Source organism: Mustela nivalis (genome assembly GCF_964662115.1).
Source record: "Mustela nivalis genome assembly, chromosome: 2".
Classification (NCBI taxonomy): domain Eukaryota; kingdom Metazoa; phylum Chordata; class Mammalia; order Carnivora; family Mustelidae; genus Mustela; species Mustela nivalis.
The window spans coordinates 156,136,667-156,150,557 of NC_139021.1; the positions used below are offsets into that span (position 1 = coordinate 156,136,667).

General features: G+C 36.4%; 1 protein-coding gene across 1 annotated transcript in view; it reads right to left on the reverse strand.

Annotated features, from left to right (window-relative positions):
* The window catches only part of TM9SF3 (transmembrane 9 superfamily member 3), a 71,211-nt gene that overhangs the window by 15,187 nt on the left and 42,133 nt on the right, over window positions 1–13,891 (reverse strand). Inside the window, exons 9-10 of the mRNA XM_082722147.1 lie at window positions 12,495–12,625; window positions 2,302–2,441 (exon numbers count right to left, since the gene is read on the reverse strand). Of these exons, the coding sequence (XP_082578273.1) occupies window positions 2,302–2,441; window positions 12,495–12,625 (271 nt within the window). The remainder of the gene's footprint in view (window positions 1–2,301; window positions 2,442–12,494; window positions 12,626–13,891) is intronic.

Here is a 13,891-nt window from a genome sequence, read left to right on the forward strand (position 1 = left end):
TGTGCAGCACTTACCGCACCATGCGGAACTGTGTGATCACATCCATATCACACCTCACTAGTTTAGAAACTCTGGCAGGCAGAAGCTATTCCTCTAGGTATTCCCAGTGCCCAGCACAGTATCGGGCACATAAAAGACACTAAACTACTATCTCTGGGATAAACAAACTAAAAAACCAAGAAGAGGGGAGTGCCTGGGTGGCTCAGTCAGTTAAGAGTCTGCCTCTTGGTTTTGGCTCAGATCAGAACTCAGGGTCATGAGATCGAGGTCCCACATTAGGCCCCTTGCTGGGCCTGCTTAAGATTCTCTCTCTCCCTCTGCTCACCGCCCCGCACATGTGTGCACATGCACACACATACACACATACTCTCTTGCTCTCTTCCTCCCTAAAAAAAAGCAAAACAAAACTGAGAAGAAACTGGGAGTATGAATGCTGAAAAAACAAAACAAAACTTTAAAAACCATTTAATCCAGTTTTCTTTCCTCCCTTTATAGGAATCCAAGATCCAGAGGTTAAAAATAATCTGCCCAAGATAACACAATCAATGAAAGCCAGATCTAGTATCCAGATTTTGGATCCCATGTAATTATATATGGAAAATAAAGATACACATGAGCTTTCCTCCAACTAACTGTTACCCAGGGTTTCCAAGGTCAGGTGTTGTTCCTTCCTCTCCTTCACCAGCCCTAGTGACCTCGAGTCTAATCTTGATTTGAAAGAGAAAATGGACTTTAAAAAACAAACTACAGAATTTCTCACAATCACCAATCTAAGGAAAAAATGGAACCTGGACAATCCTAAGACTAAAACAGATCACCCTCCTTTAAAAGCGCTGTTTTTATTCAGCCTCCACTCCTATTAATGACCTCCAACTCTACAAAAGACTGTGTATGTAAGTATCTGAATGCAAACTATGTCTATTAATAAGGTAAAATATCTAGGAACAGAGGCTTTTCAATATATATCCCTTATTATGGATATGTAGAGTTTAATGTACAACAATTCTTATGAAAGGGAGAATGTAATAAATGTATATATGGTAAGATTGTTCTACTTTTGTCCACTAGTAAGAATTAGGAAAATGAAGAAAGCAGAATAGCATAAATCAGCTCTAAAACATTTAATTTACTAACTTTAAAAGGCAATATATTTATATGAGTTCACATTTTGTTTAAATTTGAATTACAAAACATAGAAATACATTAATGACATTCCATTTTATGTCTGGAATTTGAAAAAATACAAATTCCCTCAAGTTAAAAACCCGTCAAGAATCATACTTTCAAAGTTGATTGGTCAAAGAAATTGTAAACTACGTACATTCTGCTGCAATTAAAGAATGTCTTCAGCCATTTCACAGAAATACTCATCATCTTTTGTCAGGATTAATCTGGAATTCTAGGAGGACCTCAAGAACACATTTTGTGCATACGATGTGACAGAATGTATTTGAGAGATTCTGTACTCTCCCAGAAGTAAAGACAAAGAATATTAAGCCAGGAAATTGTAACTGGTCTTAGTCCTAATTCATCCCTCAACCTGTATGATATATGTAGCTATAAATGTGTGTCAGTTTATTTAGAATAATAAAATATCTGGAAAGGAAAATTAAATTATAAGCCAAGGTTGCCAAACTTTTTCTGTGAGGGTACAGACGGTAACTATTTCAGGTTGTGACGGCAACACGGTCTCTGTCTGACGCCACAGTGTGAAAGCAGTCACCAATAATATGTGAATGAACAGGCATTGATATGTTCCAACAGAACTTCTTTCAAAAATAGGCAGCAAGGGGGTGCCTGGGTTAAAGCCTCTGCCTTTGGCTCAGGTCATGATCCCAGGGTCCTGGGATTGAGACCCCGCATTGGGCTCTCTGCTCAGCAGGGAGCCTGCTTCCTCCCCTCTCTCTACCTGCCTCTCTGCCTACTTGTGATCTCTGTCAAATAAATAAATAAAATCTTAAAAAAAAAATAGGCAGATCAATTTTGTCCTATATACAATAATAAAACTGTTGCAGCTTTAGCTCCCACCCACCTAGATGCACTAGTATACTTATCAAAGCATTTAACTTATCTGTAAATCACACCAATGTTCAGAAAGTGAAATAAGGATATAATTGATTACTACTACTAACAATATAGGTCAAAGGAAAAAGTAAAAAGACGAATTCTTAAGTTCAAACTTAAGATAGTCTTTCTTATAAATACATGCCAATTCTACAAGTTACATATACATAATTGCCTTTCTATATTGAATTTCTATATTGTGAGGAACAATGACATAAGATTTATCATTCTCTTTACCATTTTTTCTCCGGTATGGGACGAGGCACAGCATTGACACGACAAGGAAAGTTGGGCTGACCTGACAGATTTCGGCCAAGTATTGTACCAACAAGATTTAGAGGAAGAATAACAAAAAAACAGATGCAACAAACGGCCACCTGTAAATTAAATTAAAATGTGTATGATTACTCAGAATAACATTAATAAAAATAAAGGGGACACTTAAAAATTTAAACACAATTTGACCACAAAAGAAAATGTTTAAGTTCAATATAGGTTAAAATTGTATAAGATATACACTAATGAAAAGAGGCAAAGAATGTGCCTTAAAGTATTAGAATTGAACTAAATACAAGCCAAACTGCTTCTCGCCTGCAACAGCTGCTCCTGTGCCCCGTTCTCCCAATTCCCTCTGCTGCGGTCCTTTTTAATCTCCTGATGTTACTTTCAGCTGTCATGCTTCTAACATATCCTTTATCTTTTCTCATTATAACCAACTTATCTATTTGGCTGTATTTTATTGAGCTCAGGAAGCTTTGCATGTTATTTCCCAACTCTACATATGAAGAAAATGAAGAGAGGCTAAGTAACCTCCCATGCCCACACAGCTAGGAGGCGGCCACACCAAAACCTCAGTTCTGATCTCCCTGTCTCAGAGACCGTGCATGTTTCTATTCCACACTGCCTTATTTCACACAAGCATAGCTCTGTTTATGCACAGGCGGGTCAATATTAAAACGGTAGGAGTATTTTTCTGCCCATCAGCAGTTCGAAGTCTAACGTTACAGGGAAAACCACATAGAAATTCTAGAACCAAAGCAGTCAGTTAGGAAAATAATTATTTCTGTGCCTTTTTCCTTATATAAATCTGGGTACTCAAGGACACACACTCAAGCTCTTCGCCAGCCAGAATATGGTTAAGACCACTTCACTCTGAACTCTTGTAAAATGGGAGGACTGAACTGCCTCTGAGATAACTTTCTATTATACATTTTAGGGTTCTAATAAAAAGTAAAAGTGAGAAAAGTTGAAAGAAAATGGTGAAGAAACTAAGAAAAATGAAGAAGCGTTGGGGTAGAAAATCCAGTTATTATACAAGAGAGTCTATTTTGAAGCAACATGAGTGAAACCACATCTTCATTATATACTTGTGTGTGTGTGTGTGTGTGTGTGCATGTGCATGTGCTTGTGTGTTTTAAACAAGCCAAAGGTCATCATCTTTCTTCCAGATAAGACTTGAATAAATGTATGAGAGTTAAGAGAGTCCTGGAATTCCATTTTAAAGATCAAGTTTAGGAACTCAAATTATTGGTATCTCAGTTTAGGCCTATTAATAATATGAATTTATACTCCTATAATAAGAACGTGAAACATGGAAAATAAGCTGCTTTGACATATATTAATCGTTCAAAATACTGCAAATTTTACATTGTCTCATGCATATCTGGTGGATGAATTCTGTCTCAATTCTTGCTGTTGACTGCTTTCTTATTGAGATTTGCTATATCATTAAGTATACAAGACCCGTACGTGTTAACACATCGTAACAGAGTTCTATATATTTCCCTCTGAATTTACCAGAACTCTAATTTCAAACAAGAAACGAAGAGAAGCTGAAGAAAATATTCCTATGAGGAATGACATGGTCTAGGAAATGGTTTTCAAATTGTTCTACAAACCCCTCAGGTCCTGCTGAAGAGCTTTAGAAATTCCACAAGAAATTAATTTGAATATTCCTTTGAAAACAGTGTTTTTAAAAAATTAAGTGTGGTTAAAAAAAAATACAGATCCAAATGATTTCTGTACCAAGTATTAACACACTGAAGCTATCATAACCAGGCTAGCTCATTTTCATACAAATCTGAGAATAGTTTCTCCTGCCAACAACACTGAGTACAGATTTGGACTTCTTATAAATGAGTCATTGATTAGGAAGGTTCGTGATGCTACACTGGTCTTCCCCCCTCCCCATCCAATTCAGGTCTGCACTCATTTGTTCACCCAAAGTTGTACAAGCAAATGCACTACAGCACATGTGTGTGACAGGCAAGTAAGTGGCAAATGATGTGAGAGCATATATTGCCTGTGTGCTCATTCAAAGCATAATAATAATCAATAAAAAGTCTCATCAAGACATTATCAACTGTTTGGTATTCGTCCAATTTTCCCCCTTTTCTTGTCTGTTTTCTTAAACATGATAAAAAGAATGTGAGCAGTTTGTTAGAAACTGTTAGAGACTGAACTGTGGAACCAATTTCCTCTTCCTTTATGTTCAAGTTCTGGATGAGTTTACTTGAAGTACTCTGAGATTTTAAGGCAAGCTATTAAAAAAAAAAAAAGTCATATGAATTAAATCATCCATGATGTCAGAATTCTTCTCAAGACTGACATTCAACCAAATAAATTGGTTACTGAAGAAGACATGACTGAACTCTTATTCATACCCCTTTATATCAGATCTGTATTCATCACAACTTTATTGCTCCTCATTAAGTTGAGAATGTTAAAATACTGAATTTGCAAAATTTATTAATACTAAAAGATTCATGCTTATATCTGTTTTCTATATTTGGCTTCCACAAAGTTTCATTTTAAAATGAAATTTAGTAGGGGCGCCTGGGTGACTCAGTTGGTTAAGCATCTGCCTTCAGCTCAGATCATGATCCCAGGGTCCTGGGTTTAAGCCTCACATCAGGCTCTCTGCTCAGTGGAAAGCCTGCTTCTCCCTCTCCAGGTCACCCTGCTTGTGCCTTCTCTCTCTCTGCCAAATAAATAAGTAAATAGGAATCCTTTAAAAAAATAAATAAGTAAAATGAAATTTAGTGGCTAAAAGTTAAAAAAAAACATTAGTCTAATACACTGTGAAAATTTCGGAACTCAAACCAATATAGGACTCTCCCCTAGCCTCCTTTCCTAGACCAACAGTAAAAGCAGGAGGGAGGAAAGACTTACTCCAGGTTGAGCACCTCCACCATCTACAATAAAAGCAAGTTAGAAACAAGTACTGCCTATCAGTAGTTAATACCCCAAAGATGAACCAACTTGTCAGCTCTTCCCAATCTCAGTCACAAACAAAGAATTTGGCCAGTTCTTATTCTAGCTCTGCTTCTAGACCAGCCTTTTACGAAATCCATGGTGTGAATGGAATGGAAAGGGAAAATGCATTCAGAGATGGGCTATTTTGGAATGTTAAAAATATGCACTTTATTTATTGTGACAGACAGTAATTGCTTTCAGGTAAGTTGATTCTCAGGAAATATACTGTCTTATCGGTCATTATGTGTTTCTTCAACATCTGCTCAGACTAGACAATTTTTATCACTCTTTTTCTACCTCATACATTTTATGCCTTTAAATCTATATAAAAATTACTGAGCTTCAGTTTAAGCATTTCAACAATAAGATCTACTAATCCGGGCAAATGATCTACAAATCAAACACAAATGCCCGTAAGAAGTCTATTTTATGAGATTATTTTCAATATGCTAGTAAGTAACTTCTCACTCCACTTTAACAGAGAAACACTGGATTTGAGGTTAAAAATGTATCTGATGAACCCAACATCATCCTGATACCAAAACCAGGAAAAAAGAAAACTACAGACCAGTAGCTTTCATAAATATAGACACAATACCCAACAAATTTTAGCAAATTGAATCCAGTGACATACAAAATAGGTAAGTACATCGTAACAAATTGAGGTTTATCAAAGGAATGAAAAATCAGTTTATGATTCAAAAATCAATCAATATTAATTGACCATATGACCAGACTAAAAAACGAGTTAATGATTATCTCAAAAGATGTAGAGAAAGCCAGTGCAAAATCCAACCACCATTCAAAACAAACAAACAATCAAACAAACAAAAAACCACTCTCAGCCAATTAGGAGCAGAAGGATTTCATCAACATGAAGGGCATCAGGGCGCCTGGGTGGCTCAGTGGGTTAAAGCCTCTGCTTTCGGCTCAGGTCATGATCCCAGGGTCCTGGGATCGAGCCCCACATCGAGCTCTCTGCTCAGCGGGGAGCCTGCTTCCCCCGCTCTCTCTCTGCCTGCCTCTCTGCCTACTTGTGATCTCTGTCAAATAAATAAATAAAATCTTAAAAAAAAAAAAAAAAAAACAAGAAACATGAAGGGCATCTACAAAGAAAAAATACAGGTAATACTTCACTTGATGGCACAAAAGTGGATGCTTTCCCTCCAATAGAAGGAATAAGACAAGAAAGTCTGCCCTCACTGCCTCCCTTCAACACTGCACTTGGAGGTTCTGGCCAGTGCACAAGAAAAAGAAATAAAGAAGTATACAGATTAGAAAGGTAGAAATGCAAGTGTCTTTACTCACACATAACATAATAATCTATGTAAAAAAATCTTAGGACCCTACAAAAAAAGAAAATAGGATAAATGAGGTTAACAAAGTTGCAAGATGCAAAGCCAATATACAAAAATCAATTGTTTTTAAATACGCCATCAACAAACAATCTGAGTTTGAAATTTTTAAAATGTCATTTACTAATAGAATAAAAGATGTAAATTCAAAAAAGACATACAAAATTTAAGCACTAAAATCTATAAAAGAGAAAAATTAAAAACACCTAAGTGAGTTAAGAGCCATGCTGTATTCTATAACTTAAAGACTCAATATTGTTGGGGCGCCTGGGTGGCTCAGTGGGTTAAAGCCTCTGCCTTCAGCTCAGGTCATGATCCCAGGGTCCTGGGATCGAGCCCCACATCGGGCTCTCTGCTCAGCAGGGAGCCTGCTTCCTCCTCTCTCTCTATTTGCTTCTCTGCCTACTTGTGATCTCTGTCAAATAAATAAATAAAATCTTAAAAAAAAAAAAACCTCAATATTGTTAATATGTCAATTCTTCCCAAATTGATCTATAGATTCAATACAATCCCAAGCAAAATCTCAGTAGGTTTTTTGGTTTTTGTTTTTGTTTTTTTTAAGAAACTGACAAGGTCATTCTAAACTCTACATGGAAATAAGAAGAACTTGAAAATACCAAAACAAAGTTGAAAAAGAACTGATTTCAAAACTTATTATAAATCTATAGTAATCAAGACAGTGTGACACTGGCAGAAAAACATGACAAATTAATCCATGAAAGAGAACAGAAAGTTCAAAAATAGATCCACATTAAATGACAAAAATACTAAGTCAATTCAGTGAAGAAAGCATAACTTTTTCAACAAATGGTGTTGAAACTAAATAACCATAAGCAAAACAAAATAAAACCCTTAACTCTTAACTCATACAATAAACAAAACTAACTAAAAATAAAATCACTGATCTTAAATAGATCATACTTAACAGTCCAAACTATAAAATTTCCAGAAGAAAATACAGGAGAAAAGCTTATTGATCTCTACTTTGGCAAAGGACAGAAAAGTACAAACTATAAAGAAAAAAAAATTAATTAGACTTAATTACTTTTGCTCTTCAAAAGATACTCTTAAGAGAATGAAAAGTCAAGCCACAAAATGGGAGAATATATTTCCAAAATAACTATAAGGCAAAGGACTATTACAGACAATAAACAAAGAACTTTTCTACTCAACAAGATAACCTACTAAAAACAAGCCGAAGATTACAACATTCATTAAAATATAGAGAGATGACAAATAAGCACATAAAAGTATCTTCAATATGATTAGTTTTTAGGAAAATGCATATTAAAACCACAATGAGACAACAGTATGTATCCACTTGAATGACTAAAACTAAAAAGACTGACCACATCAAGTGCTGGAGATCATGTGGAGCAACTGGAACTCCTATACAATACTAGTGGGAATGTAAAATGATGAAACCACTGTGGAAAAGTTTAGTGGTTTCTTCTTTACTTTTTTTTTTTTTTACTGTAGTTGACACACCCAATCTCACATTCTTTTTCAACTTAATCATCAAATCATAATGCCTTTATACAAATCATTAACAATTATTTGAACTGGCCAAAGTCAAAAGTCTACCGGAAAAGAGTATGTAACATATTATCCGGAATATCATCCCAATTCTTTTTTTTTTAAAAGATTTTATCTATCTGACGGACAGAGATCACAAGTAGGCAGAGAGGCAGGCAGAGAGAGAGGGGGAAGCAGGCTCCCTGCCGAGCTGAGAGCCCGATGTGGGGCTCGATCCCAGGACCCTGGGATCATGACCTGAGCTGAAGGCAGAGGCTTTAACCCACTGAGCCACCCAGGTGCCCCCCCAATTCTTTAATTATATAATTATTTCATTACACATCAACCTGACTGTACTGTTCACCTACATTTCTCTATCTTGTCCAAGATCAATACTTTATATTCCTTTATTCTTCTCTACTAAAACCTACCAAAAAGGGGAAATGAAGTTGTTCTAGCATTTTCGTTTTAATAAACCCATAATAGCTCTTAATGTTCATTATTTCTGTGATTTAAAAGATAAATTTTAATAATATTCTAAAATCTCGTGCTTTATCAAGTTCACATTTTGTAAGGCAGAATCCACTTTTTTCCTTTCCCTCTGGAAAAGTAAATTTGCTTATGTCCAGTTACATAGTGCTTCTGTTCCCTTACACAGTTATTTCAAACACTACTTATCAGCATGATCTTCAGTATATCTAGTCACTTACATAAGCAGCAGACTAAACAGCTAAGGTAGCTGGCTACTCCTGTACCATCAATCAATCTCCTTATCTGTCTTAGGCTTCACTATCCCCTTTATCAGGGACTATTTTCCTCTTGTTTTTTCTTGTTTAAAGGCTATTTTTTAATGAATAGAAAGAGAAAGACTGGCTTAGAGCCATTCTTCTTTCACTCGGTTATGTCACTGATCCTATGTAATGAGCCTGTGGTCTTGCTATGAAAGTATCTTTACAAATTCTTGTCTTAGCATTTGTCAGAAGTTCAGGTTGGTTAACAGAGTTTTTCTAACACTATTTTTACAGATCGTTATTATTCTTTTACACTTAGGTATACTGTATTCTCACAAACTTTGAGAGATCATAAAATATAAAATAGCACCTGTCCATTAATCTTGGCCTCCACTGTTTCCTCACTGTGGTATTCTGATCACATATCATGAATTTCATTTTTGAGAGCCTCCAATTGTTAAAGCCATTTTCCCAGTTATGGTCCAAGACTTGGATCATGAAAGAGCATTTCCCCAAATATTTGTGAAATATGATTTTCTAAAACCGATGGCATATTTCTGACAATGTTCAAGATGTCCCCCACCCAAAATAAAACAGACCTGAAGATGACAGATACAACACGGTTCACCCATGACTGCTGTTTCTTCTCTACCAACTATTCTAACCACGGAGAGAAAAAACAATAAAGTACAATAAGTCAAGGATTTATCAGTACATGCTGAGCTTAATACTAGACTAGAGATAAGGTTATTAGTTCCTATGCTATTCTGCAACTTTGAGTTTTAAAACTCTGCAACTGCTCCTTTGTCCCTTGAAACCCTATAATAACATCAAACCTAGGATCTGAGATTTACAGCCCACAGATTTCATGCCTTAAAACTTGTTTTCAGAACATCCTGAGAAATCCCTCCTCATTCCCAATAAACTCTCACAGGACCAAAAACTCTGGGTATAACACCTAAATCATTCTTGAATAAGGTCCCCCCAAAAGAAGGTTTTATCTTCTCAGAATCAATCTGATTTCGAGTACATGCTCTCCCCTGTAGCCAGGACAGACCTCTGGCCAGAACACTCCAACTTCTGGAGAGTCTCTGGAGAGTCCATGACCCCAGATTTCATTTAAATGCTCTCTTTAGTCTTCTTGTAATACTCTCTTGACTTTAGGCACCATCCCTTAAACCTAGGGCAGTAGATATCAGCTCAGATTATTACCACCACCCTCTACTTTTATCTTTATTAAGCTAAGAAAATTGATAATTGTTCATGTTTAATCTGACTTGGATTTAACAGCTTTTATGTGTAATTTGGTACACTTGAGCAGAGAAGCTGGAGTCTGAAGATAAACCTTGCCCACTTTCAGTCTTATCTTGGGCTAGTCTTGATGATAAGAGTAGTATTCCAATAAAATTCGAGATCCCAGTGGGCAAAATCCCTATTATTCAGGTGCCTCGACAAAGCAAGTCAGAAGCCTGAAGTCACTTTTACCAAGGTTGGCTTAAACTTTCACTGTGGAATATTTGAGAAAACAGAGTACTAGAGACAAGATCACCCAAAGAAATGGTTCGATGTCCAAGTGATCGAAGGAATGGAGGACTGAAACAGCTAAGCCTTGGGGAAGAGGAAATAAGAATATCTGAAGACTGATTTGCAAACCAGAAGTTCAGTTAAGTAGGGGCATCCAGCTTCTCAGAAACGTATGCTCTGGGAGCCTCTCAGCTGACAGATCCATCCACAGATGCTGGGAACTAGAATCAGGTAAACACCAGTGATTGGATTTAAAGAAAATCTTTAAAAAATTAAAAAATATAATTTTTAATTGGCTAGGATGAAGCCGTGAGCACTGAAATTATTAAAATTCCCAAGGATTCTAATGTGTACGCAGGGTTGAGAACCATTGAGTTAATGAGACAATACAACCACTTCCTTCATAATGTCAGTAAGTCAAATAACTAAAAATATGAGTTTCGGTAGTTAAACACTTAATGAACAACTAGGTCAAACATTAACTCAAGTTCTTAAGTTTCATGTTCTAAACAAATTTTGATACTTTTAAAAGGAGAAAAAAAATGTTAGTGCACACATCTGATTAAAACTTGAGGGCAATGGAGTATCTTTCACTTAGCATTCCTTCACTCCAAATTAGAATGCAACTTAAGAACATGGTATTCTAGGAGCCTGCTAAACACCAAGAGCCATTCTTTTATATGCCACAGAACAATTTTATAAACCTTCTCTGGCTTAGTATGGAGCCTGGAACTATATTCTAGTAGTTATTAAGTTATCTAAAGGCAAATCACATTGACTATTAACATTTAAAACTGCATTTAAGAGTGGTAAAATTTATAATTTTAGTAAAATGAAGCAACTTTAAAATATCATTTTCACCACATCAATTCAATGAGGAAAATTATAGCAGAATCTGAATTTTCATTTTTAAAGCACTATGAAAGTAATTAATTCAGCACATCATCTTTAAGAAGTCCCTAACTCCTTATAGATACTTTCTGATGGCCTGGAAGTACTATCAAGTAAATTATTTTCCAGTTCTGAATATAATTAATTACTTTACCCCATCACTCACTTTGGCTTGTAAAAAAACAACAACAAAAAAAACCCCAAGCAAACAAACAAACAAACAAAAAAACTTCTTCAATTTTGAGGCAATTTTCAAAAATATTCCTAATTAAGAAGTATCAAAGATTTAGTAAAAGTATATATCCAATGTCTTTGAAAAACCTGGATTATAAAGCAAAATCATCTGGAACTTTTGTGAAAGCATTTGATAACTCTCACATAGCTAAAAGAAAACCAAAATAAGATTAAAATTCAGAAAGAGTCCAGTTACAGTGCTGCCATGATCTGTATGATCTTGACCAAATTACACAGCCTCTCTGAAAAGCAGTAACCATCCTGCACCTTGCACACACGTGTATATGGGCACACACATGTTTCTACCCTGTACATTAAAACTAAAGTCTACTCCAGGCCAAAAACTCTGTCTCTAGTAAAAAGGTAACAACAGGAGAAATTTGGAAACTGTGGGTTACCTCTGTAAAGCACTGGTATATATCTGTGTTACAGTTTTACTGTAGTTAAAAAATCTAAAATATTTCTAAGTCTGTAATTAAAGGTAAAATAATGAGATAGGATATTAATGTCCAAAGTAACACATATTATCAATATAAATGTTTAATGAGATTCTAAAAATAAGTACACTGCTACTGAAAAAAGAAAATGTGTTCTGGAGAAGATTCACTACCTAATTCAACCAACGCACCCACCTATCACCTTAAAATACCCTCCTTTCTTTATTCTTCTACAATGTAGTCACCAGTTTCTCCCATCTCTGATAAAAGGTATAGTATTCTCCTGTCATACTTTTAAGTTGGACTTTCACTTTACTGGCTCACAGAATGAAGAAAAAAATCTTCTTCACCTAACTTTCCAGGACTGAGCAGGGACTGGCTGCAAATACCAAACCTCTTCTTAGTAAGAGTTACTTCAGAGAGACAGCAGGCCTCATATCCGAACATTTGCATTTTTCCAGTTTCAAAGTAAGATTCAAGCAACTTACCATTGTCCCAAAAGGAATGGCTCTTGAAGCATGGTAATAAATGGCTATAAAATTGATGAAGAAGGCAGTGCCACACACCATAGCTGGGATAAGAAATGCCCCAATAAACATCTGCTTTATCCATCTCCTTCCTGAAAGAGAAAGGAAACAATGAAAATCAGAGGTGGGGAGGGGGAGAGTCATATATTGATGTTCATAAGGTACCCAACTGTTTTTAGCATCAAATTATTTATTTAAAATTCTAATGTACAGGCACCTGGGTGGCTCAGTCAGTTAAGTGTCTGCCTTCGGCTCAGGTCATGGTCCCAGGGTCCTGGGATCGAGCCCCCACATCAGGCTCCCTGCCCCCACTCCCCCTGCTTGTGTCCCCTTTCTCACTGTGTCTCTGCCAAATAAATAAATAAAATCTTAAATAAATAAATAAATAAAATTCTAATATAAAGATCTTAAAATCTGCCACTCTAATAATTGTTTTAGAACAATGGCTAATAAAGACCAGTCTAGCTATGCAAGTATGTCCAGTGAAAATATAGCTTTTGAAGTGGGTATACTGGGACGCCTGGGTGGCTCAGTTGGTTAAGCAGCTGCCTTCGGCTCAGGTCATGATCCCAGCGTCCTGGGATCGAGTCCCACATCGGGCTCCTTGCTTGGCAGGGAGCCTGCTTCTCCCTCTGCCTCTGCCTGCCACTCTGTCTGCCTGTGCTTGCTCTCGCTTCTCTCTCTATGACAAATAAAAAAAAAAAAAAAAAAAAAAAAAAAAAATCTTTGAAGTGGGTATACTGGAAAAGAACAACGGACTATGATAAAATATTTCAGTGTTCTGTCCTGACCCCGCCACTGGACTGCTGTGAACTTTGGTAAGTCACTCAATCTTGCCAGTCTACAAGATGGCCTAAAAAGATGTTTCCAAACTAGTACTGGGAGTCCAGGAGCTTCCTAGAGGTGCTCATGAAGTCACTGGTGAAGGAAGAGCCCCAAGTCCTGCTTCAACAAGAACAAGTCCATTTTCAACAGTTTTACATATTAGAGTTTCATGTAAGCTTTAAAAAGGAAAAAAAAAAATGGTGTAAAGGGTCTCTAAATTTACTTCTATCTGTAATTATGATTATAAGCATATATTTACATTTATTTGTTTCAAAAGGGAAAAAATAGGGCACCTGGGTGGCTCAGTTGGTTAGGCGTCTGCCTTTGGCTCAAGTCATGATCCAGGGTCCTGGGATGGAGCTCCACATCAGGCTCCCTGGTGAGCAGGGAGTCTGCTTCTCCCTCTCCCTCTGCTCCTCTACCTCTGCTTATGTTCTCTCTCCCTCACTTTCTCAAATAAATAAATAAAATCTTTTTAAAAAGTGGGGGAACAACAGTGTGCATCTCACGAGCTCTCTCTCAGTCATTAAAAC